The following is a 21,250-nucleotide window of genomic DNA, read 5'->3' on the forward strand; positions in this document are numbered from 1 at the left end:
GGGTACTCGTAAACTTCAGCATCTAACTGTGCCGTGTGTGTGTGCCTGGCACCGGCACATGTGCTTGGAGTGTGCAACTCCCCTTTAGCCTGGAGGGCCTGTACCTGACTGGGACTGCCCTCGTGGGGGGTCGTGGCTGGCAACTCTGAGCTTTCAACAGCCCTTCCAGATGCACTGGGCTCTGCCGTCATTTGGTGCTGCTCCAGAGCAGGCATTGGGGTTAAAAAGCAGCTGGGGAGGGGGAGATGGAAGCCCCATGGGAAGTATTTTTAGCAAAGAGGAGAAAGCCCTGTCCTGTTTCCAAACCTGACCATGTCTGGACCCTGCTGTGCCCGAGCTGGGTGGGCAGGGGGAGGCTGTGTCTGGGTTGGAGTGTGGTGCTGGATGGACAGTGGAATGGGTGTGTGGTGCTGAGTCCCAAGGGGAGTGGGATGCGTGCAGGGTAGGGATAAGGTGCTGCATCCTGCAGGGTACAAGGTGGGGACCATGTCCCCTGTGGGTGGGAGGTGCTGGGTGGGTTCTGGGCAGGTGCAGCTCCTGGCCGTGGGAGAGGGGTGGGTGCTGGATGGGTGCAAGTCCCGTGTGAGAGCAGACCCCGGGTGGATGCTGGTCCCGAGAAGGTGCTGGTGCACGGGGGTGCAGCCACGGATGTGGCCAGGGCTGGATGGAGCACGGGTGGGTGCAGGCCGGAGCAATGTCAAGTTCTGTGTGGGGGGGAGATCCTGGGAGAGGTCCTGGGTGAGGCCGGGTCCCGGTGATGCCAAGCACCTAATGGGTGCGAGTGCCGCTGGTACCGATCCCTGGGTGGCTGTGGGTCCCGGGTGGTGTCAGGCCCCGGGCCACTGCGCGTCCCGAACGGTGCCGGTGCCAGGAGCGCCCACTCGCCACGACCCTGCACGGGGTGCGCGGCGGAGGGACGAGACGGCGGGCGCGGCCGTCGGGAGAAGGCGCAGCCACGCGGGCCCCGGCCTCCTCCGGGACGCGCAGGGCTCGCCCCGCCCCACCACGTGACCGCAGCGGCGGGGCGGGCGCGGCGCCGGCGCAACGTGCGGGGCGGGGGCGGGGCCCGGCGCGGCTCCGGGCGTGGCGGCCCCGCCCCCGCGCGCCCCTCCCCCGCGGCGGCGGCTGGCGCGCGGCCCCGCGGCCCCGCCCCCTGCGCGCGGCGCGGCTCCGGAAATGGTCGTGCTGCGCTGCGCTGCGGCTGCGTCGGGCCGCGCGCGCTGAAGGAGACTGAAGGTAACGGGCGGGGGCGGGGCGGGCGCGCGCCCCGCGGGGGGGGTCGGGGGGGGGGGGCCGCCGGTACCGGGGCCGCGCGTGCCGCCCTATTCGCCCCCCTTCCCGGGGCTTCGCTCCGTCGGGCCCTGTCGCGCCGCCGCCGCCGCCACCACGTGGGTGCCGCCCCGCCGCCGCCACCCCCTTCCCACGCCCTGTCCCGTGCTTCGCTTCGCTGCTGCGCCGGGCCCCGCTCGTGCCGATGGTTCCCACGTCCCGGTGATCCCGCGGCGGCGGCGTCGGTCCGCGCCCACGTGCCGGCCGGTGCGCCCCGCCGCCTCCGCCGCCGCCACCACCGCCGCACACGTGCTCCCGGCGCCGCGCCCGCCTAGGCCCGGCGCCGCCGCCGCATGTGTTGCGAGCCCTGCCGCCCCCGCCCCGCCGCGCCCGTCCTCCCGTGCCGCCGCCGGTGCCCGCGGGGCCGCGGCTGCGGCCGGCAGTGACACGTGTCCTTGGCAGAGGCCGCCGCCGCCGCGGGGGGGAGCGGGGCCGCCGGATGCCGCACCGGGCACCGCACCGCGCCCTCCCGCCGCCGCGATGGTGGTGCCGCCGCCCCGGGACGGAGCCGGCCGCAGCCGCCGGTTTGGCCGCCGCCTCGGCCTGGGGGCGAGGCCGCGCTTGGGCCTGGCGGGGCCGGCCGCTCTTGGGCCACCGCCGCGGCCTGTCCCAGCCCCGCCGCCGCTGATCCTCGTCTTGTCCCTCACTCCTCCGTGCGTTCCCACCGCCCCGAACTGCTGCTCCCCTCCCCCGGCCCCTCATTCGGACCGAGCTGGGCCTTCCCGGACCCACCCCTCCCGGGCAAGGACCCCCCGCCCCGTCGGCGGGCCCAGCACAGGCCGCGGCCCGGCCGCTCCCGGCGCAGGGGAGGCGGCAGCGACTCCGGTTACAAACAGCCACGGCGGTTTCCCGTTGTCCCCCCGGGACGGAACCCGCATTCCGCGGCACTGCTGGGCTAGCCGGGTCAGTGCGAGCCGGGGCCGGGCCGGGCTCCCCCCGCGGGGCCCGGCCTGATCTCTCTCTCTCTCTCTCTCTCTCAACCCCCTCCCTTCTCTCTCCCAGTCAGTCGGATGAACGGTCTCTGCAGGCCCGCTCAGCCGGCCCAGGTTTTTCCCGCGGGGGGGTGAGTATCCTGCTCGCTCCCGGTTGTGTCTGGTGGAGGACACCACGTCTGGCTGTCCCCGGGTGTCCCTGTCCCCTGTGAGGCAATCCTCCCCCTCTGTTTTGGGGTGGCTGGCCTCAAGGCCTAGCTAAGCTGGCTCAGGTGCGGGCTGTCCGTGCCAGGCGCTTGGGTCTCCGGTGAGAAGGAGCCCGGGGGGAGCACTGAGGGGTGCAGCCCAGCCCTGCCACCTCCTGGAACCTTGGCAGGGCTCACGTCCACTGGGGTTGTGGCTCGGGGGATCCCTGTGATGGGGTGGCAGCCCCATACCAAGGTGCAGCCCTGGGGGGATTGGGGTGCCTCATTTCCCAGTGTTGGTGGGACGTGCCTGGCAGTGCCCGCAGCGGGGCCGGGGGCCGGCAGTGCTGACGCGTCCGGGCGTCAGATTACAGGAGGCACCAGGGCTGGTCCCTCGGGTGCCTGGCCGGGAAAGGGCTCGCCGGGTGCCATGGGGCACAGGGGACCCCCGGCAGGGTACGGGGTACCGCCTCTCCTTCCTGCCCCGGTGGCCTTTGCACTGGGGCGGGGAGAGCGGCACTGGCTGCCAAGTCCTTCCTGGGACAGCTGGGAGGGTGTCCGGACTACCTGGGTGCCGGTGGTAGCGGGGGGCTGTGGGCTCCCATGGGCAGGAATGTCGGTGGAGTGGGGCTACGTGGGAGATGCTCCCTGCCTTCCCTGGTAGGCGTTTGTGGTGTATGCTGGGGACCCGGCACCACCGGCAGGAACAGGTTTGGCCGGCCGGGGGAAGCGCTTAGTAGGTCAGCCGGGGTGGAGCTGGGCATGGCTGACGCCGGGGTGCCGCCGGCCCACCCAGCCCCCCGGAATTAGTGGTGGCCTAGGTGCTGGCAGCAGATCACGGGCACTGGTGTCCACTTTTGCGTAGGGCCCAGACGGGCTTTGTGGGGTCATCTTGGGTGGGTCAGTCCTGCTGGTGGGCATGGCTGGGTTTGAGGCATGATGTGGGGCTCTGCTCTGAAGGGCGTGAGGACCTGCCCAGGCTGGGTGACTTGGCAGTGCCTACCCCATCTTCCTTGTGGCCCAGTGGGGCAGGAAGGGGTGGCTGGGGGTCCATGCCTTGGTGGGATGTTGTCTGTGGGGCATGGCTGATGCTTGGCTTTATGCTGGTGGGCTATAGGGCTGGAGATTTGCAGATTTCAGGGCTGACGTGGACAGGGGACAGATGCCTGGGGTGCTGCTATCTCCAGCTTATGCCCACTGTCCCTGTTCCTGCAGATAGCAAGGGGATCCTTATGCACAACCCCATGAAATGAACAAAGCTCCACAGCCCACAGGAGGAGCCCCGACTGCCCCGCACCCTGCCCCTTCTCCCGGACTGCCGCAGGTAACCGTCCTCTGCCGGGTTGGGGGACCCAGCTTTGCTTCCCCAGCTGGTGCCAGGGGCAGCAGCGCCATCTCTTTCCCTCCCTGCTGTCTTTCAGCCGACGTTCCCACCTGGTCAGACGGCACCTGTGGTTTTTAACCCGGCACCGACCTCACAAATGAATACGCCTTCTCAGCCGCGCCAGGTAAGGATTTTGCCCAGAGCTGGGGAGGGTGATAAGGGGTATCCAGCAACTTTCTGCCTCCTAGCCAAGTAGCCCACACCGCCATGGAGCCCAGGGGTGTGAGGAGCAATGTGGTGCCCCTCAGGGCTGGCGTGTGCCTGTGAAGGGGGAATGAGCCCGTGATCCAGACCACGACTGCCACCTGAAGACCTCCTGGCCCTGGGGTGGGGGGGCAGGCGCCTCCAACGAGGATGCCCACCGAGTGACTGCTCTTCTCTCCTTCCTCCCCTGCCCCAAACCTCCCTCTCCTCCTCTCTCAGTTTCCAGCAGGGCCTCGGGCTATTCACCAGCAGGTACTAACCCGCTTCCCCTGCCCCGCATGCTGAACACCCTGCCCTGACACTGCACAGAAACACCCACCTTGGGCATGAAGGGGCTGGGGAGCATGTGGGGACCCCAGAGCTTGGGGACAGGCTGGTCTGGGGAAAATGTGGGATGCCTGCTCGACTTTGGGCAGGTTTCTCTGCAGTGTCTCCCCAGTTCCCTCCTTGCATGAAGCCTGTAGCATGTGGCTGTGCCTGTGCTAACTTTGGCCCAGGCTGTTGCTTCTGCCTGTGCCCTTCCTCGTCTTCCTCTTCCTCCCTACTTTGCTTGGTCTTCTAAGGCCCTGCAGTGGCGTGCAAGGCTCTGGACCTCCATCAGCCCTCTTGTGTGGAGGAGCTGCTGGGGACAGATCTGGTGACATCCTTGGCTGTGCTGTCTGGGAGCTCATCAGACCCATCCCTGCCCCTTGGGAGGTCCCTGCAGGGGACCTCAGTGGATCTGGGATGTGGGTACAGGGCAAAGGGCTCCCTGGCCTCTTGTCCCTTTCTCTGCTTTCCCTGTCCCAGTGCCAGTAACTCCTGTCTCTCTCTTTCCCCTTTTCCCTCTGTATGCGTGCGCTTGCTAACAGGGAGGATTCAGGTCTCTTCAGGTAACACTTTCTCCTTGCCCTGGGGGCGTGTGTGCGGACCCTTCTTTGCCCACTCATCGGTGGGCTGGAGCTGCTGCTCCCGGGGATGCTCTTGTCCAGCAAACGAGCTGGGTCTGGGTTGGGATGAACGGCATTGGCCGGGGTGGGAATAGGGAGCTCCACATGCTGTCCGGCTCCGGCATGGCGGGACTACAGGTCCCAGCATCCACCGCGAGTGCCGGGAGCCGGTGCGAAGCACGCCGGGACCCGCCGCTGCCGCCGAGCTGCGTGCGGCCGTGGCCGGCCCCAAGCGCTGGAGCTGCCGGCCCCGGGAGGGCTGGGACGGGGCCGCGCCGGGCATGAGCTGGGTCGGGTGGACCCAGGCGGCCCCGCAGGTGTGTGGGGACAGGAAGATGCCAGGGTGGGGGGTGGCCTTGGGAGCTGCCGAGGCGGGGCTGCATCCTGGCGGAGTGGGGGGGGGGGGTGGTGTCTCCCCCCCGTGGGGTGGTGGCGGATGAAGGTGCTGGAGCTGCTGCTGATGCTGTGCCCTATCTCTCCCTAAGCATTTCTACCAGAACAGGGCACAGCCTCCCGCGAGTGCATCCCGCGTGCAGAGTAACACGACGGCTCGGCCCGGCCCTCCTGCCCATGTGTATCCGGCTGCTTCCCAGGTGATGATGATACCCTCCCAGATATCCTACACACCTTCCCAAGGAGCCTATTACATTCCCGGACAGGTGAGGGCTATGCTTTGGACTCTGTGAAAGGGGGTTGGGATGGGCACCGGTGGGAGGTATTGTCTGGGCTTGGAGTCCAGGTCTGTTTTGGGAGTGCAGAAGGGGTCCTGAGACTCTCTGAGCACCCACTGATTTGAGCAGGGTGCTGCTGGCTCTGTAGAGAGGCAGCAGGAGGTACTGGTCCCCTCCCCAGCAGTTTCCTGAGGCACCTGGTGTCCTGCTCCCTACCCTAGTGTACAGCTAGTTCACAGGCAGGCCTAGGGTTACATCAGTGTTTTGGGGGTATGTCTGTGCCCTGCAGGGGACATAACTGACTTTTCTTCTTCTCTGCTATTGCAGGGTCGCTCCACGTACGTTGTCCCGACCCAACAGTACCCGGTCCAACCTGGCGCCCCTAGTTTTTACCCTGGAGCCAGCCCCACAGAATTCGGGACTTACGGTACAGACAGAGGAGTTGCTCTGATCCCCAGTGCTCTTTCAGTCCCAGCACTGCCCCATTTTTTTGCTCCCCTGCATCTGGCCTCTGTGCATCCCCCCGAGCTGAGCACAGCTCACTGTGGCTGACTCTGTGACTCCACTGCAGGTTATTTTGGGGGACAGTTGCCTGTTGCCCAGCAGCACATTGTGTCCCACTGGTCCAACATTGTGTCCCACTGGTCCATTTGCACCGGTCCATTCACGCCCGTCCTTTTCCAAATTGGGGCCGTTTAATATTTAACTCTCCTGGCGGAGGGCTGGGGCAGACTTTATCCCCTGCTTCCCCTCACTTACTGTCAGGGTGGTGAGCAGTTCAGTGCTTGCTGACCCCCCTCAGCTCCTGCTCCCCGGGAGCTGAGCGGGGGTGCTCCATGCCTGCCCCCTCCTGGTGTTTGGGGAGCGTGGTGTGAGCAGCCCCTCCTCCTTCCCCCTGCTCGCATGTGGCCACCCGGGCTGTGACTATATTTAGGCTTGATTGGTCCCGGGAGGCCCGGCAGACACAGAAATGTGAGCCGAGGCCTCCGGCCTGGCCCCGGCACAGCAGCAAAGCATAACCAGGGCAGAGATGGGCTTCTCCTGAGCCAGGTACGTGCCCGGCCTCCCTCCCTCTTGTCTCGGGGCCCAGCCAGCCCCTCAGAGGAGGGAGGTGGCCCCTGGCAGTGGCTGTCTCCTGTGCTTGGACCAGGACACTGCTGCACCTTCGTGCAGCCTTGGGACATGCTCTGGGTGTCTTTTCGAGGTTCCAGCATGGGTGTGCCCCCACCTCTGCTTTGGGGCTGCTGTGGCTCTCCCCAGGGAAGCTGGCAGCAGCTTGCCTCTTGCCCACAGGACTGGGTGGGTGACCTGGCATGGCGTGCCCCATGACAAATGAATCAGATTGTGTCTCCTGTCTGGTCCCCAGGGCTAGGCAGCACACGGTCTCCTTCCTTCCCCCCATGCCTGGCCCATCCCAGCGTGTGACGCCCATTCAGCGTCCCTGTGTGTCCCCTGAGCAGAGGGAGGGTCCCTGACTCAGGGATGAGGCAGTCACCAGAGCCTCTTGGTTGACTTTCAGTGTCAGTGCAGCGGGGAAGGTGCTGGAGCCAGAGGGGGCCAGGACCCAGCTGTGCTTGTCCCTGCACCCCCATTTCCCTATGGCACTGCTCTTGGGTGATGCTCACGGGTGCCCTGGGAGGAGTGGAGCACCTCTTGAGGGCTGGGCCAGCCCTGGATGGGGTCCAGCTCTGCCTCTGGCCCTCAGCACAGCTCCTTCCTCGGGGCTGGGCTCGCCAGGGGCTCAGGCTGCACGGGGAGCCCAAGCCCCTCAGCCTGGGTGTGAATGGAGGCTGCCTGGTGCCGCCCTTGGGCTGGTGCTGGCCCTGGGGAGATAAGGGTGCAGGCAGGAAGGCGGCCACCTGCAGAGCCAGGACGCCTGTGCCTGACATGGCCGAGTGTCCAGGCAGGGCTCTTGGTGGCGTGGAGCCGGTGGGCATGGTGGATGCCTGCGGGGCCTGGCTGGGCGTGGGGGTGGCGCGGGGACGCTCTCTGCTTCACAGGGAAGGAATTTGGTCAGGCCTGTCAGGCGGGTTAGGACAATCCAGGCCGGATGCGATGGGGGTTCGCTGCAGAGCAGCAAGGGCTCTTCAGGCTCCTGACAGACCCCTGTGTTTGGGAGATCAGGGAGTCTTCAGGACGGGCTTGGAGGATCTGGGTTGGCTGGTCTGACTCTCTCTCCTCTTCTCCAGCGGGTGCGTATTACCCGGCGCAGGGGGTGCAGCAGTTCTCAGCGGGGGTCCCCACTGCCCAGGTCATTGTGAGCCAGCAACCACCGATCCCCACAAAACGAGAACGGAAGACGGTAAGGAGCCATCTGCCTCCAGGCATGGGGGTACTCGTATGCAGGAGGGCGTGTTCATGTGCAGGAGGGGGATGGTGTCAGCCCCAAGTGCCGGTGGTGTGTGGGATGGGATGTGGTGCTGCGTGCCAGGGAAAAGGGGTGGCACAGGACTGTGTCCCCATAGGCTGAGGAGCTTAGCAAGGGAACTGGGGTGCACGGTGGGTGCTGGCGACCTTGGCTGTCCCGGCGGGCAGCGTTGTGCTGAGTCACGGCTCTTGGGAGGGCGGGGGTGCCGCGGCTGCCAACTGCTGTCTGCTCCCGGAGATGCCGGTGCTCGGAGGCCTCGCATGGGGCCTATTTATAGCTGGGAGCAGGGTGGCTGCTAGCATGGCCCCATGCTGAGGGGCAGGGGTTGTGACTGGGAATTGGGGTGGTGGGATTTCCTCATCAGAGATGGGTTGAGCTCTGCACTTGGTGTTCTGGGGGCAGGTTTTGTTCAGAAGGTGAAGAGAGCAAGACTCCTGGCTGCACTGTGCGCTGCACTGTAGTCCTAGCCAGACTCACATGTACCCCCCAGTCACCCCACAGCAGGGTGCCCTGTACGCTGTAGCTTGTGCTGCACCCATGGCAGGCACGGGGCCAGTGAGGCTGTGGGTGTATGGATTGTGCCGGGGGTGGCACAGCTCACTGTGGTTTCTGTGTGCTGAGGCTAGTTCCCTGTACTGTCCCCTGAATGAGGGAGGTCCCTGCAGCCGCTGTGCCAGCACAGTGGTGCCTTGGGATCCCCTGGCTTCTGAAGATGGATGTTGGCCTGGGGACCTGCTGGCTCCAGCTGCCTGTTGTGATGGCTTGCAAGGCACTGGAACAGGCCAGTGTCTGTGGGACGCTGTGCCCTGTGGTGAGGGGATGTGGCACCCACTGGTCCCCAGACTGTGTGGCCAGGACAGTCACTGCAGTGAATGAACCTCCCTTTTCCCTTTGGAGAAGAGTGCCCTGGGGATGTTGGGCTGAGGGAAAGGAGGTGGCCCATGTGCTGTGTCCAACGCCCTGCCAACAGCTTCCCCACTCTGCTCTGATTCTTGGGCAGATCCGAATACGAGACCCCAACCAAGGCGGCAAAGACATTACAGAAGAAATTATGTCTGGAGCAAGGACCTCATCCACCCCCACCCCTCCACAGGTAAGTGGACCCTCTGGCTCCCTAGCTGGGGCAGAGGGAAGTGCATGTGGCCGTGTTCAACTCCCTCTTTGCCCCCCTCAGGCTGGAAGCGGTTTGGAGCCCCAGGCCAATGGAGAGACCCCCCATGTAGCAGTTATTGTCCGGCCTGGTAAGTGCCTGTGCCAGGGCTGGGTGTGCCAGCTGGCATGGCTGCAGCAAGGATCCCTGCTGTTGGCACTGCTGGGTGTGAAATGCCAGCCCCACTGTTCCTTGGTTCTCCTGAGGCTTGTGGGGTCAGAGGCCATCACTGCATACCTGGGAACCTGTGTCCCCATGTTGGATCCGGGAGAGTTTATGTGGGCTGTATACTCACCTCAGCTGTCTCCTGGGCACCGGAGGACCCCTGTTGTCCTCATCAGCCATTTGTGATGTGGCTTGGCACATCTATCCCTATCTCTTCTGAAGATAGAGGGATCTGGGGAGGAATGTGGGATGAGCAGGGGATCATTCGGTAATGCCATCCACCTTGCAGATGACCGCCCGAAGCCCGCGCTGGTGGTGAGCAAGCCCGTCTCCCTGGAGCCCAGCAAGTCGGCATCCCCGTCGCCTCCCCCTCCCCTGATCCCTGAGGTGGAGCCTGTGGTGCTCTCACCTGTGACGCTGGTGCCAATGGAGCCTCCCGTGGACACGGACATGAAAGCGGAGCAGGGCGAGGCGCCACCTGACCCGCAAAAGACGTTAAGCGCCATCACTACAGTGCCAGGGGCTGCAGAGCTGCCCCTTGTGCCCGCGCCCGGCATGGACACGGTGGCTGCGGAGGAGGAGGAAGAGGAGGAGGAGGAGGTTGCTATTCCCCTCCCAGAGCCCACCCCACAGGAGTCTGTGCCCTCCGAGGTGCTGCCGGTGCCCGTTGTTCCCCCGATGCCAGCCGTGCCCCTGGTGCCGGCTGCGCCGTTGCCACCGCCCGTTGTATCACAGGCCCCTGAAGCGCCCGCCAAACCCGCCTCCCCCAGCCCCACACCGCCCCGGGAAGAGCCCTGCCCCGAGCCCACTGCTGAGGCCAACGGGGTCTTGGAGGAGATGCCTGAGCCGGTCCCTGAGGTGCCCCTGTGCCAGCCAGTGCTGGTCTCTGAGCCGGTGCCTGCGCCCGCCCTGGACTCCCCCATTGCCCAGCCTGAAGAGCTGCCCCTACCCAATGGGGTGGAGGGCACCAGCAAAGCGGAGCCGAGCGACGAGCAGCCCGAGTCAGATGTCAGCCCCATCTCAGAGCCTGAGGAGCCAGCCCAGCCTGGCACCCCTGCCTCCCCACCTGCAGAGGAGGAGGAGGAAGAGAGTGAAGGCCCTGGTGAGACCCAGGAGAGAAGCTTGAGCCCAGCCCCTGCCCCTTCGCAGACCTCGGAGGCGACCGCACAAGGTTGGGCATGCTGGGCTGCAGGGTGCCCCAGGGTGGGTGTTGGCTGATGGGGGACATCACATGGGTGTGGTGCTAGGCATGAGGTACAGGGAAGGTGCTGGAGAGGGGGACAGAGTTAGGGACAATAGGATGTGTGGGTATGGGATGCTGAGAGGGACAAGGTGCCTGTGGATGGTGGGATGAGGGAGATGTCTGGGGTGTACATCTATGTGGAGGTGTATAGGGTGGGTATAGAGTGGCATGTGTGGGGTGTGTCCTGGGGAATGGAAGTATGTTTTCTGTGATGCCTTATGCAGGGCTGTAGGATGGGTGTATCAGGGTTGTGTCTGAGGATTGTCCCCAGTCACTGAGGACACTGGGAGGTGGAGGATTGGCAGGGAAGATATGGGGCATGCTGTGTAGGGCTATGCAAGTACATGGGGGTGCTTGAGGAAAGTGGGGTGCTCTGGGAACGTGCTGGGGTTTCTTTTTTTTTCTTTAAGCACCTTACACAGGAATGTTGGGGTTACATAGGAGTGATGGGGAAGATGGGTTCACAGGATGTGTTTGTGTGGAGTGCCTTGGGCAGGGATACAGGGGTGCTGTAGGAGGGGAACCTGAGGGCAGATACGCTTCTGGGGAGCACATCTGTGTGTTCTGGTGTATAGGGGTGCCAGGGAGGGGAGTGTGTATGGGGGACAGAGGTTTGTATGGGAGTGTCCCTATAAGGGCTGTCCTGCAGAGCAGTGTGTGTGTCTGCAGGGATCCTCTGAGGAGAGTGGGGAGCACTGCACTAGGGCAGTGGTGTAGATGGGAGGCTTTGATGAGGCACAGGGTAAACTGGGGTGTGTTTGGGGATGGGGGCTGTGATGGGGTGGCAGGACCACATCCCTGTGGCTCCATCTTGAAGCTCACCTGGTGTTACTGGGGCCTCACTGGTGACCCCGTAGCTGGTGTCAGGGTACCTGGGGGACTGGGAGGGTTCCTGTCTTTCACCTCCCTGCCTCTCCTCCTAGTCGCCATGTCGGTGCCAAAGAAGAAGCGAAGGATGAAGGAGCTGAACAAGAAGGAGGCAGTAGGGGATTTGCTGGATGCCTTTAAAGAGGTGAGTATCCCAGGGGTGTCTGGGGATCACCCTGTGTCCCACCTCCTCCTGTGATGAACTCTGCTTTGTGCCATTGTGTCTGGGCCACTGATGCTCTGTGATGGTAATGAGGATCTGAGGTGGGGTGGACACCAAGGAGTGGGGTGGAGGGGAGAGAACCAGGTTCATGTGGGTGACTGCTGTCCCTGTCCCTCCCAATGCAGTCTCAGACCGGTGATAGTGCCTCGGAGGTGGAGAACAAGCCCCCCACGTCTGCCCCTGCCAGTGAAGCAGAGGACGTGGCTCCTGCCCGTCCACAGGAAGAGTCAGAAGAGACGTGGGAGGAGAAGGAGGACAAGTTGGCCCCGGAGAAGGGCAAGGCTGCTGGCCAGAAGTATGGCTACAAGGAAGGTGAGCTGTGCCTTGGCACAGTCGTCTGCTGGCAGCCACCACCTCTGGACCCAGCAGTGGGGAAGGTGTGGGTGGCATGGTCCCGCTGTCCTAAATTTCACATTCTCCTCCCATCTTGTCCACAAGCTTGGCATGGGGTGGGGAACAGAGTTCCCAGCACAAGGGTCCTGGAAGGAGGCAGGGAGCTGGTAGCATCAGGCTTTCTAAGCATGCAGGATTGTGCTCATGGTGTACCAGGCGGGGGCAGTTCTGTGGTTGTCTACATCCCACGTTGCTGGTCTCTGTGTAGACTCAGACCTACCACAGCTCAAGGTGGTGGAGGATGTGGGACAGGCCATATCAGAGTCTCCCTCTTGCCCTCCACTGCAGAGCAATGGAAGCCGCTGAACCCTGAGGAGAAGAAGCGGTATGATCGGGAGTTCCTGCTGGGCTTCCAGTTCATCTTTGCCAGCATGCAGAAACCTGAGGGGCTGCCCCAGATCACAGATGTGGTGCTGGACAAGGTCGGTGCGGCCCTGGAAATTGGGGCATTATGGGTGGTGGTCAGGTGGGGGTCTGGCTCTTCTTTGTGCCTTGTCAAGGCAGGGCAGGGATTTACTTTTGTGCTCAGGGTCCTGTTGCAGCATCTGCAATGACCCTGAGCCTCAGTTTGGTGGGTGTGGGGGCACCTCTGGGGCCTTTTTTCCAGTTCTTTGTCCCGGCGTTGAGGCTGGGGGATGGATCCATCCCGCTCCTCTGCCCCCGGGCATCCTCAGCCGTGTGTACCTTCGCAGGCCAACAAGACCCCACTGCGGGCACTTGATCCCATCCGCCTCAGTGGCATGAACTGCAGCCCTGACTTCACCCCTTCCTTCGCCAACCTTGGCCGGCCTGTCATGGGCAACCGGGGCCTGGTGAGTATCTCCTCTCTTCACTGCTGCCATCCTGCTCTGCCTCTCCGTGATGATCAAGCTTTCGAGCCGCTGTGTCTGGGCCACTGATGTCCGTGATGGAGTTGAGGATCTGAGTAGGCGGACTGGAGACTTCTGGGAGCCAGCCCAGGTGGTCCCAGAGCAGAGAGCTGAGTTTCTTCTCCATGTGTCAGCCCTCAGGGTTGGGTCCCCGCCGCTCCCAGCAGAGCCAGAGGAAGGAGCCCCGCAAAATCATTGCTACTGTGTCCCTCAATGAGGATGTCAAGCTGAACAAGGCTGAGAAGGCCTGGAAACCCAGCAGCAAACGTGCTTCCGAGGAGGAGGATCCTGAGAATATCAAGACACAGGTGGGCGCTGGGGTGGGCAGGCAGTTGGAGGGCCTGGGGGAAAGATACCCAGCTCTTGCTGACCCCGCTGCCGTTGCAGGAACTGCTCCGCCGCGTCCGCAGCATCCTCAACAAGCTGACGCCCCAGATGTTCCAGCAACTGATGAAGCAGGTGATGGAGTTGTCCATCGACACGGAGGAGCGGCTCAAGGGTGTCATCGACCTCGTCTTCGAGAAGGCCATCTCGGAGCCAAACTTCTCTGTTGCCTATGCTAACATGTGCCGTTGCCTTATGGGGGTGAGCAGAAGCTGGGCGGTCTCCTCCGGAGTGGGCATGGGTTTTTTGCCATCTCAGATGAGTTTAGTAGTGTGCAGGCCCTTGCATGTGGAATGGGGAAACAGGTGTATGGATGGAGGACCAAGTTCAGGGTCTCAGCAAGGCATCGCAAAGTTGTAGGGTGGTTTTTCCCTGATTTGAGTAGTGCCAACTTAGTTGCCCTACTCTTGGGGGAGACACAACTCATGCTTCTTCTCTGACTTGTACCTCTCCCTGCAGCTTAAAGTGCCCACAACAGACAAGCCCACAGTGACTGTGAACTTCCGCAAGCTGCTGCTCAACCGCTGCCAGAAGGAGTTTGAGAAGGACAAGGATGATGATGAGATCTTTGAGAAGCGGCAGAAGGAGATGGATGATGCCAGTGCTGTGAGTTGGGCTGGGAGTCTGTGCCTGAGGGCTGGCATGGGTGTCCTTGGGCTGGCTCTGGACACTGAACTGGCTTGCTGGGCTTTTCCTGCAGCCCGAGGAGAAGGCGCGTATGAAGGATGAGCTGGAGGAGGCGCGGGACAAGGCTCGACGACGATCCCTGGGCAACATCAAGTTCATTGGAGAGCTCTTCAAACTGAAGATGTTGACAGAGGCCATCATGCATGACTGTGTGGTGAAGCTGCTCAAAAACCACGATGAGGAGTCTCTTGAGTGCCTTTGCCGCCTGCTTACGACTATTGGCAAGGACTTGGACTTTGAGAAAGCCAAGGTACTCCTTGCCCTGCCCTGCCTTGCCCTTCCCTTGCCTTGCCTTTGGAAGGAATATGATCATGGCTCTGTCCCTCTATAGCCCAGGATGGACCAGTACTTCAATCAGATGGAGAAGATCATCAAAGAGAAAAAAACATCATCCCGAATCCGTTTCATGCTGCAGGATGTTATTGACCTAAGACGGGTAAAGTTCATGGAATACAATTGTGTGGGGACTGTCCTCCATCCCCTGCTTGGTCCCTTGGAGCTGCTGGCCTGTGTCCTCTGAGTGCCAGCAATCCATGTGTCCCATCTAGGGGAGAGATGGGTATGTGAGCTGTGGCCAGCCCCAGAGACACCATGCTAGCCCCAGCCATTGGTTATCATGGTAGTGGTAGTGGGCACACAGTAATTGGCGGCTATTTAATGCAGGGGGGCTCCAGAAACTGAGCCTTTTTGTGCCAAAAGCTGCCACAGCACATGGAAAATGATGATGGCTGAGGCAGGAGACCAGCCTGAGACTCTTGAGAGTGGGATGGCTGGGAAGGGGAAATGCCTTTTCCTCCATCTTCCAGCCATCTCAGTGCCCTCTTCCCTCCTTCTTTGCCCTCTGCAGAATAGCTGGGTGCCGCGGCGAGGAGACCAGGGCCCCAAAACCATAGATCAGATCCACAAGGAAGCAGAGATGGAGGAGCATCGGGAACACATCAAAGTGCAGCAGCTCATGTCAAAGGACAAGAGGAGAGGACCCCCTGGGCCATCCTCCGGTGGTGAGTACCTGGGCTTGGCGGCACTTGAGTTTGCCTGGGGTGGGTTGCTCCTGCTGGACTCTGCTCAAGGCTGGTCTGCACCTTACGACTGTCCCTCTTGTGCTCAGGGCGCAGTAGCCTGGTCGCAGATGATGGCTGGAACACAGTGCCCATCAGCAAGGGCAACCGGCCCATTGACACCAGCCGGCTAACGAAGATCACCAAGGTGAGGCTGGGGGTGTGCTGTGGCAGCCGAGCTGGCTGCCTGGCCTAGATCCTGGCTCGATGGGGCGTCAGGTCTGACTGTCTGTCTCCACCTGCAGCCTGGATCCATCGACTCCAATAACCAGCTCTTTGCGCCAGGTGGGCGGCTGAGCTGGGGCAAGGGCAGCAGCGGGGGGTCTGGCGCAAAGCCCGCAGATTCAGGTAGGCTGTGTGGGACTGGCTGGGTGCTGTGGGACATAGTGGGAGGGGTGATCCTTCCCCTAGCAGTTCCTGTACCAGGAAGGTGCTGAACTCTGAGACTTCCCTCTTTTCACGCCCAGCATCTGATTCAGGGCGACCAGCCACGAGCACCTTGAACCGCTTCTCAGCGCTCCAGCAGTCAATGCCTGCCGAGAGCCCAGAGTCCCGCCGTGTGGTGCAGAGGTGAGGGGCCAGCCCTGCCTTGCTGGATGGGTGTGTTGGGGATGGGGGAGAACCCCCGATTCAGGCTTGTGGTTGATAAATGTGTAGGCAAGTTATGGTATCTGGACTTGCCCTGTGGCAAGATGGGGCCTTGAGGGAGCTTGGAGTCAGAGGTGAGTCCTTGTGGCAAGGACACCTCACCCTGGTGTCCTCCCTACTGTTTGGCACTTGGGTGACCACCCCTGGGTGCTCTGGACTGGGGGTCCTTGGATGGACATTGATGGGCCTCCCTCTAAGGGAGTCCCTTAGAGGCTGGAGTGTGAGGTCCCCAAAGAGAGCTGGAGTTTGGATTTGTTCAGGAGAAGAGGAAAACTGTGGGGTGAGCACTGTCTGGGGACCGTGTTTTACGTGCCAATATGCCGCAGAAAACAAAGGGCAGCTTTGCCACACTGCATCAGAAGAAAGGTGTGAGCCGGACAAAGGCAGGTACTGCTCAGCCATGCCAAGCAGCAGAGTGAAAGGAAAAGGATGTGAATTGGAACTGGGGAGAAATAGGGAGAAAGTTTTCCCCCAAGAATGGTCAAGTCCTAAAAGAGGTGGGGATTAGAGTGGCACAGCCTTACCTTCCAGAGCTCTGCAGTCTGGGGTCAGGGAGGGTGGTGATGGGCTCTTCACGCTGTGTGTGTCTTTCTCCCACCCAGGAGCAGCTCCAGCCGTGACAGGTCAGAGAAGGCTGGGGACAGAGGGGACCGGGAGTTGCGTTCGGAGAAGGGCAGCGACCGTCTGGAGCGTCCCGACCAGGGGGAGCGGGCAGACAGGAACAGGTCTGCCCTCACCAAGAGGAGCTTCAGCAAAGAGACGGAGGACAGGAGCCGAGAACGGGAGAAGCAGGGCGGCCCCGAGGCCGTGCGCAAGGCTGCAAGCATGACGGAGGAGCGGGACCGGAGCCGAGAGACCAGTGAGCTGGGGAGGAGCAATATCCCAAGATGTGGCTGTGTCTGCGGCTCTGCCTGTCCCAGGTGGTGCCTGATCCTTGCTCTTTTCTTGCAGTTAAACAAGAGCCAACACCTCCTGCAACATCCACCAAGCCCACGCTGTCAGAAGAGGAACTGGAGAAGAAATCCAAGGCAATCATAGAGGAATACTTGCACATCAATGACATGAAGGTGAGAGGAGGGGGTGGCCAAGCACCCTAACACACCATACGTGTTCCCCTAACGTGCCATATGCTTCCCTCACTGTGTGGTAGCACTGTTGGGCAGGCTTCTGGTGGTGCCTGGATGTGGAAGGGGGGAGCCAGAGCTGGCTGTAGGGCAATACTGACCCCCCCTTTTCTCTGCAGGAGGCCCTGCAGTGTGTTCAGGAGCTGGGCAGCCCCTCCTCGCTCTACATCTTTGTGCAAAATGGCATTGAGTCCACGCTGGAGAGGAGCACCATCTCCCGCGAGCACATGGGAGCCCTGCTCTGCCAGCTGGTGAAGGCAGGCACGCTCTCCAAGGAGCAGTACTACAAAGGGTGAGGGGCCAGCGTAGCCTGGCTTTGAATTTAGCCCTGCCTTGAGTAGGACTCAGCACTGAGATGTGTCCTGAGGTCCCTCCTAGCCAAGTGCGTGGGGCCTGCTGGATCCCAACAGCTCCCTCTGCTCTTCAGGCTGCGGGAGATCTTGGAGACCGCAGACGACATGGAGATTGACATCCCACACATCTGGCTGTACCTGGCTGAGCTCATCACCCCCATCCTGCAAGAGGAAGGCATCCCCATGGAGGAGCTGTTCAGGTGAGGGCTGTGCTCCTCAGCAGGGCTGGCACATGCTACTTGCCCCCATGAAGGGGGCAGGTAGCTCACCCACGTCTCTTGTGCCCCACAGGGAGATCACGAAGCCCCTGGTGCCCATTGGGAAGGCCACCACGCTGCTGGTTGAGGTGCTGGGCTTGTTGTGCAAGGGCATGGTAAGTGCATGGGGCTTGTGTGGCTGCTGGCTGCTGTCTCAAGGACTGGCATCCTGCTTGGGGGCCAGGTGGCCATGTGGGGATTGAATCCCTGTGCCACCAGAGAGGCTGGTGAGGGACATCCCTTTCAGTGTCTGGGTCATGGGGGTGGCATGGCCAAGCCACAGTATCTTGCTCCCTGGAGATGGAGGGCATGGCGTGCTGATGACGACTGTCTGTCCCACAGGGCCAGAAGACAGCAGGAAAGCTGTGGCGGGATGGAGGCCTGAGCTGGAAGGAATTCTTGCCTGAGGACCAGGATGTCAACAAATTTGTCACAGAGCAGGTGGGGGCTTGGTGGCAGTGAGGGGGAGAGGTGGGCTGTGGGTGGACCTTGGGCAACGTGAGAGTGGTGCTCCCCTGTGCTGCCTTTAACAGCTCTCTCTGCCTGCTTTCCCAGAAATTGGAGTACACGATGGGGGACAGCTCTGACATGCCAAGCCGCAAGGAGCTGACCTCAGAGGAGCTGTGCAAGCAAATGGACAAACTGCTGAAGGAGAACCCGAACAACCAAAGAATATATGACTGGATTGAGGTGAGGGTGGGGACACAGCACCTGAATGTCTGGAGGCTCCCTCCTGGCTTCCTCTCTGCCTCACAGTCCTTTACCCTCCCCCCTCCAGGCCAACCTGAGCGAGCAGCAGGTCTCATCCAACACATTTATCAGGGCCCTGATGACGTCTGTGTGCCACTTGGCTATTGTCTGTGAGTACCAGGGTGAGGTGGGAGCAGTGGGGGTTCCCCTGCCCATGCTGCCCCTCTCACACCCCGTCCCCTGCAGTTGAGAACCCGTACCGCGTGGACGCCATGGTCATCCGCAACCAAGCCAAGCTGCTCCAGAAGTACCTGCGGGATGAGCAGAAGGAGCTCCAGGCACTCTACGCTCTGCAAGCCTTGGTGGTGAAGTTGGACCAGCCTCCCAGTGAGTATTGTGGGTGCGGGTGGGTTGAGGAGGGGGTGGCAAATGTGCCCCCACCTCAGCAGGGTGGCTGGTGGCTGGAGAATTGCAGAGGTTCCCCTTTGTCCTCCCACCCCAGACCTGCTGCGGATGTTCTTTGATGCCCTCTACGATGAGGATGTCATCAAGGAGGAGGCTTTCTACAAGTGGGAGTCCAGCAAGGACCCAGCCGAGCAGCAGGGCAAAGGGGTGGCACTCAAATCGGTGACAGCCTTTTTCACCTGGCTCCGGGAAGCTGAGGACGAGTCGGACAACAACTGAGCAGCTGTGAGGAGGAGGAGGCAGAGGAAGGGGGGAGAGAGAGTGGGGCACCCTGGGGAGTGACTCCATCCCTTCCCACCCCTGGCCCCCATGGACTTGCTAATGCCAGGGCTGAGTGACCTGCTGTGCCCCTTGCAGCCCCCCTCTTTTTTTCAGTTCTCCTCTCTCTTCTTCCTCTGTCCTGGTTCTGTTTGTAAGGCCTGTATGAGTTTGTCATGATAATAAACAGATGCTGACTGAGGCGGTGGCTGCCATGGGTCCCCTTGGGGACCCTCCTCGCCCCCCTCCCAGCGCAGGCACACCAGGTCTCTGGGAGTGGGGCAGAGCACCCCCGGATTCATGTCATGGAGAGGGGGGGATGGGATGGGGACATAACTCTCCCCTCCTCTCCCTCCTCCTCTTTTTCCTCCCCCCTTCTTGATGAAATATAGAGAGATTATATATATATAAACTTATTAAATTTGGTTTGGGGACAGGAGCGTGATTTCTCCCCCTCCCCTGTCCTCTCTCTATTCCTCCATCACTGCCTGGACCCCCTCCCCTCTATGGTTTTTAAATTTTAAATATAAATCATTCCCCCCCCAGCTCCTGCTCTGACACCTGGGGAGGGTGCCGGGGAGGAGGGGGGGGGTGGCCCCTTCTCTCTGGGCCAGGCTCAGTCCCCTCCAACACCCCAAAAGCCCCCATCCTCCTCCCAAACGTTTAAGGCCACAATTGGGCAAGCGACAGGGCGGCCCCTTCATCCGCGTCCCCTGTATTTATAGAGCGCCGGATGTGACGAGCCGCATGTGTAATTATTAAAACAAGGATTCAATTACTGGTCACGTGAATTTGTAAATAATTTTTTTTTTGCCTTTTTTTTTTTTTCTTTATGGAGTATTTAATTGAAGATTTAAAGGCATCTTTTCACCTTAAAACTGGAAATAAAAGAACATTGCTAAATAATGCCCCGTGTGCCGCTGTTGCCGCCCCGCCCCCCCATGTCCCTTTTGCCTGGGCTGGTGTGGGGGTGCCAGCCTTGAGCATGGGCAAGGACCAGCCTCCCCTGTCACTGCAAGGCAGGTAGGTACCCCAACTCCAGGGCTGGAAGGGTGGCAAGGGGGTTGGATGTGCCTGGAGCCAGGCCCCCTGGACTCCTCTCGCTGGCACTGCCTGGCACAGGGTCTCTGTTGGTGGACAAGACAGCCCTGCCAGCAGCCTGGCTGTGGAGCAGAGCCTTGATGTCCCCAAATGTCCCTTTTCCCACAGGCACGAGTGGCAGAACCTGCATGGTCTCCTCGGGACAGGAGGTGGGAGATGTGTGCCAGGTTCTCTCTAAGCCTTTCAATGTGGGAGGACATTTTTCTATCAGCCCCCTCCTGCCTTGTCTTGCAGTTGGAGTGGAGATGGGGCACAGCTGGTCGCTGCTGGGGTTCCCTTGTGGGGTATCCCTGTTGGCAACAGAGGCTGGTCCCCCTTGGGGCTGGAGGCCAGTCTTTGCTGCCTTGGGCTGCCTCTTGCTGAGTCACCCTGGCCATGGCCCAGAGGGTACAGAATAATTAACCAGAGGCTGTTCCCCAGATTAGAGGCTGATCTGTCTGAGCTGCAGCCCTGGCATCACTAATGCTGGGAAGCAGTTGGCAGGGAAAGGCCTGGGGCTGGGGACTGAGCAGGAACTCCCTCCATGAGTGGGAATGAGTGAGTAACGAGAGAGGGAGGCCCTTTGAGCTGTTTGAGTAACCTGCTTGCCAGGGGAGAGAGAGGGTGGCACCCCAGCAGTGCCCTCCTGTGCCAGGGAAAAGGTACCACAGCATTAATTACCATCAGTAGGTTTCAGAATGAACGCAGGCTGACCCATCGGCGCTGGCCTGCAACTCCTGCAGAGGCCGTTGCTGTCAGACGTGATGTGCCAAAGCCTGCACCCACCTGTCCCCAGCCCAGTTCCATGGCGGTGGGAGGCTGTGCCAGTGGCTGTGTGCTGCACCACCACACCCTCGGGGGAGGGTAGGTGCAGGCACGCCTGGGGCTGAGGGGTGCCCTGTTTCTGCAGGGTCCCAGCCCTTGTTCCCCCCCCCGGGGGGTGCACCGGGGCCGGGCGGGGCGGCGCTGTCCGCGGTGCTGGCACGGCGCTCTCCGCGGTGCCCGGCCTTCTTCCCCTCCTCCTCAGCCCCCTCCTCTTCCTCCGTCCATCCTCCTCCTCTCCGCGCCCCCTCCTCTTCCTCCGTCCCCCTCTTCCTCTTCCTTCAGCCCCCCTCTTCCTTCATCCTCCCCGGCTGCCTTCATCCCCCCTTCACCTCTCTCTTCACCTCCCCTTCCTCCTCTTCCTCCCGGCCTCCCTTTCCCCCGTTCTCCCCTTCCTCCCTCTCCCTCATCCTTCATCCCCTCCGCCTCCTCTTTCTCAGCCTTCCTCCCGCACATTCTCCTCCTTTTCTTCCTCCTCTTCTTCCCGCCTCCCCCTCTCCCTCCTCTTCCTC

The 21,250-nt window shown here is 61.8% G+C and overlaps 1 protein-coding gene and 2 non-coding genes across 5 annotated transcripts; all 3 read left to right on the forward strand.

Annotated features, from left to right (window-relative positions):
• The first annotated feature begins 1,158 nt into the window (after positions 1 to 1,158).
• On the forward strand, positions 1,159 to 19,619 carry EIF4G1 (eukaryotic translation initiation factor 4 gamma 1). Of its 3 annotated transcripts, none has more exons than XM_069024894.1 (33): positions 1,159 to 1,236; positions 2,332 to 2,392; positions 3,662 to 3,770; positions 3,868 to 3,954; positions 5,449 to 5,622; positions 5,962 to 6,061; positions 7,824 to 7,936; positions 9,003 to 9,095; positions 9,177 to 9,243; positions 9,607 to 10,488; positions 11,484 to 11,572; positions 11,776 to 11,962; positions 12,332 to 12,465; positions 12,718 to 12,855; positions 13,047 to 13,220; positions 13,300 to 13,497; positions 13,756 to 13,902; positions 13,997 to 14,233; positions 14,315 to 14,419; positions 14,831 to 14,984; positions 15,092 to 15,189; positions 15,287 to 15,389; positions 15,509 to 15,611; positions 16,292 to 16,548; positions 16,641 to 16,756; positions 16,933 to 17,105; positions 17,241 to 17,366; positions 17,458 to 17,539; positions 17,766 to 17,864; positions 17,979 to 18,113; positions 18,202 to 18,283; positions 18,360 to 18,500; positions 18,616 to 19,619. In XM_069024894.1, exons 3-33 carry the CDS (start codon positions 3,696 to 3,698, stop codon positions 18,795 to 18,797), a joined length of 4,851 nt encoding a protein of 1,616 aa, XP_068880995.1. In that variant the 5' UTR covers positions 1,159 to 1,236; positions 2,332 to 2,392; positions 3,662 to 3,695; the 3' UTR covers positions 18,798 to 19,619. The 3 variants fall into 3 exon arrangements, with proteins under 3 accessions (XP_068880995.1, XP_068880996.1, XP_068880997.1); XM_069024895.1 differs by having other exon boundaries at positions 15,521 to 15,611; XM_069024896.1 differs by having other exon boundaries at positions 12,736 to 12,855.
• On the forward strand, positions 11,618 to 11,694 carry LOC138115738 (small nucleolar RNA SNORD66). The gene has a single exon (XR_011153645.1). It is a non-coding gene; the product is annotated as a small nucleolar RNA SNORD66 (small nucleolar RNA).
• Positions 12,898 to 12,972, forward strand: LOC138115739 (small nucleolar RNA SNORD66). Its single transcript, XR_011153646.1, has one exon. It is a non-coding gene; the product is annotated as a small nucleolar RNA SNORD66 (small nucleolar RNA).
• Positions 19,620 to 21,250: the final 1,631 nt, after the last annotated feature.

The sequence above is a fragment of the Aphelocoma coerulescens genome, chromosome 9, assembly GCF_041296385.1.
Source record: "Aphelocoma coerulescens isolate FSJ_1873_10779 chromosome 9, UR_Acoe_1.0, whole genome shotgun sequence".
Taxonomy (NCBI): domain Eukaryota; kingdom Metazoa; phylum Chordata; class Aves; order Passeriformes; family Corvidae; genus Aphelocoma; species Aphelocoma coerulescens.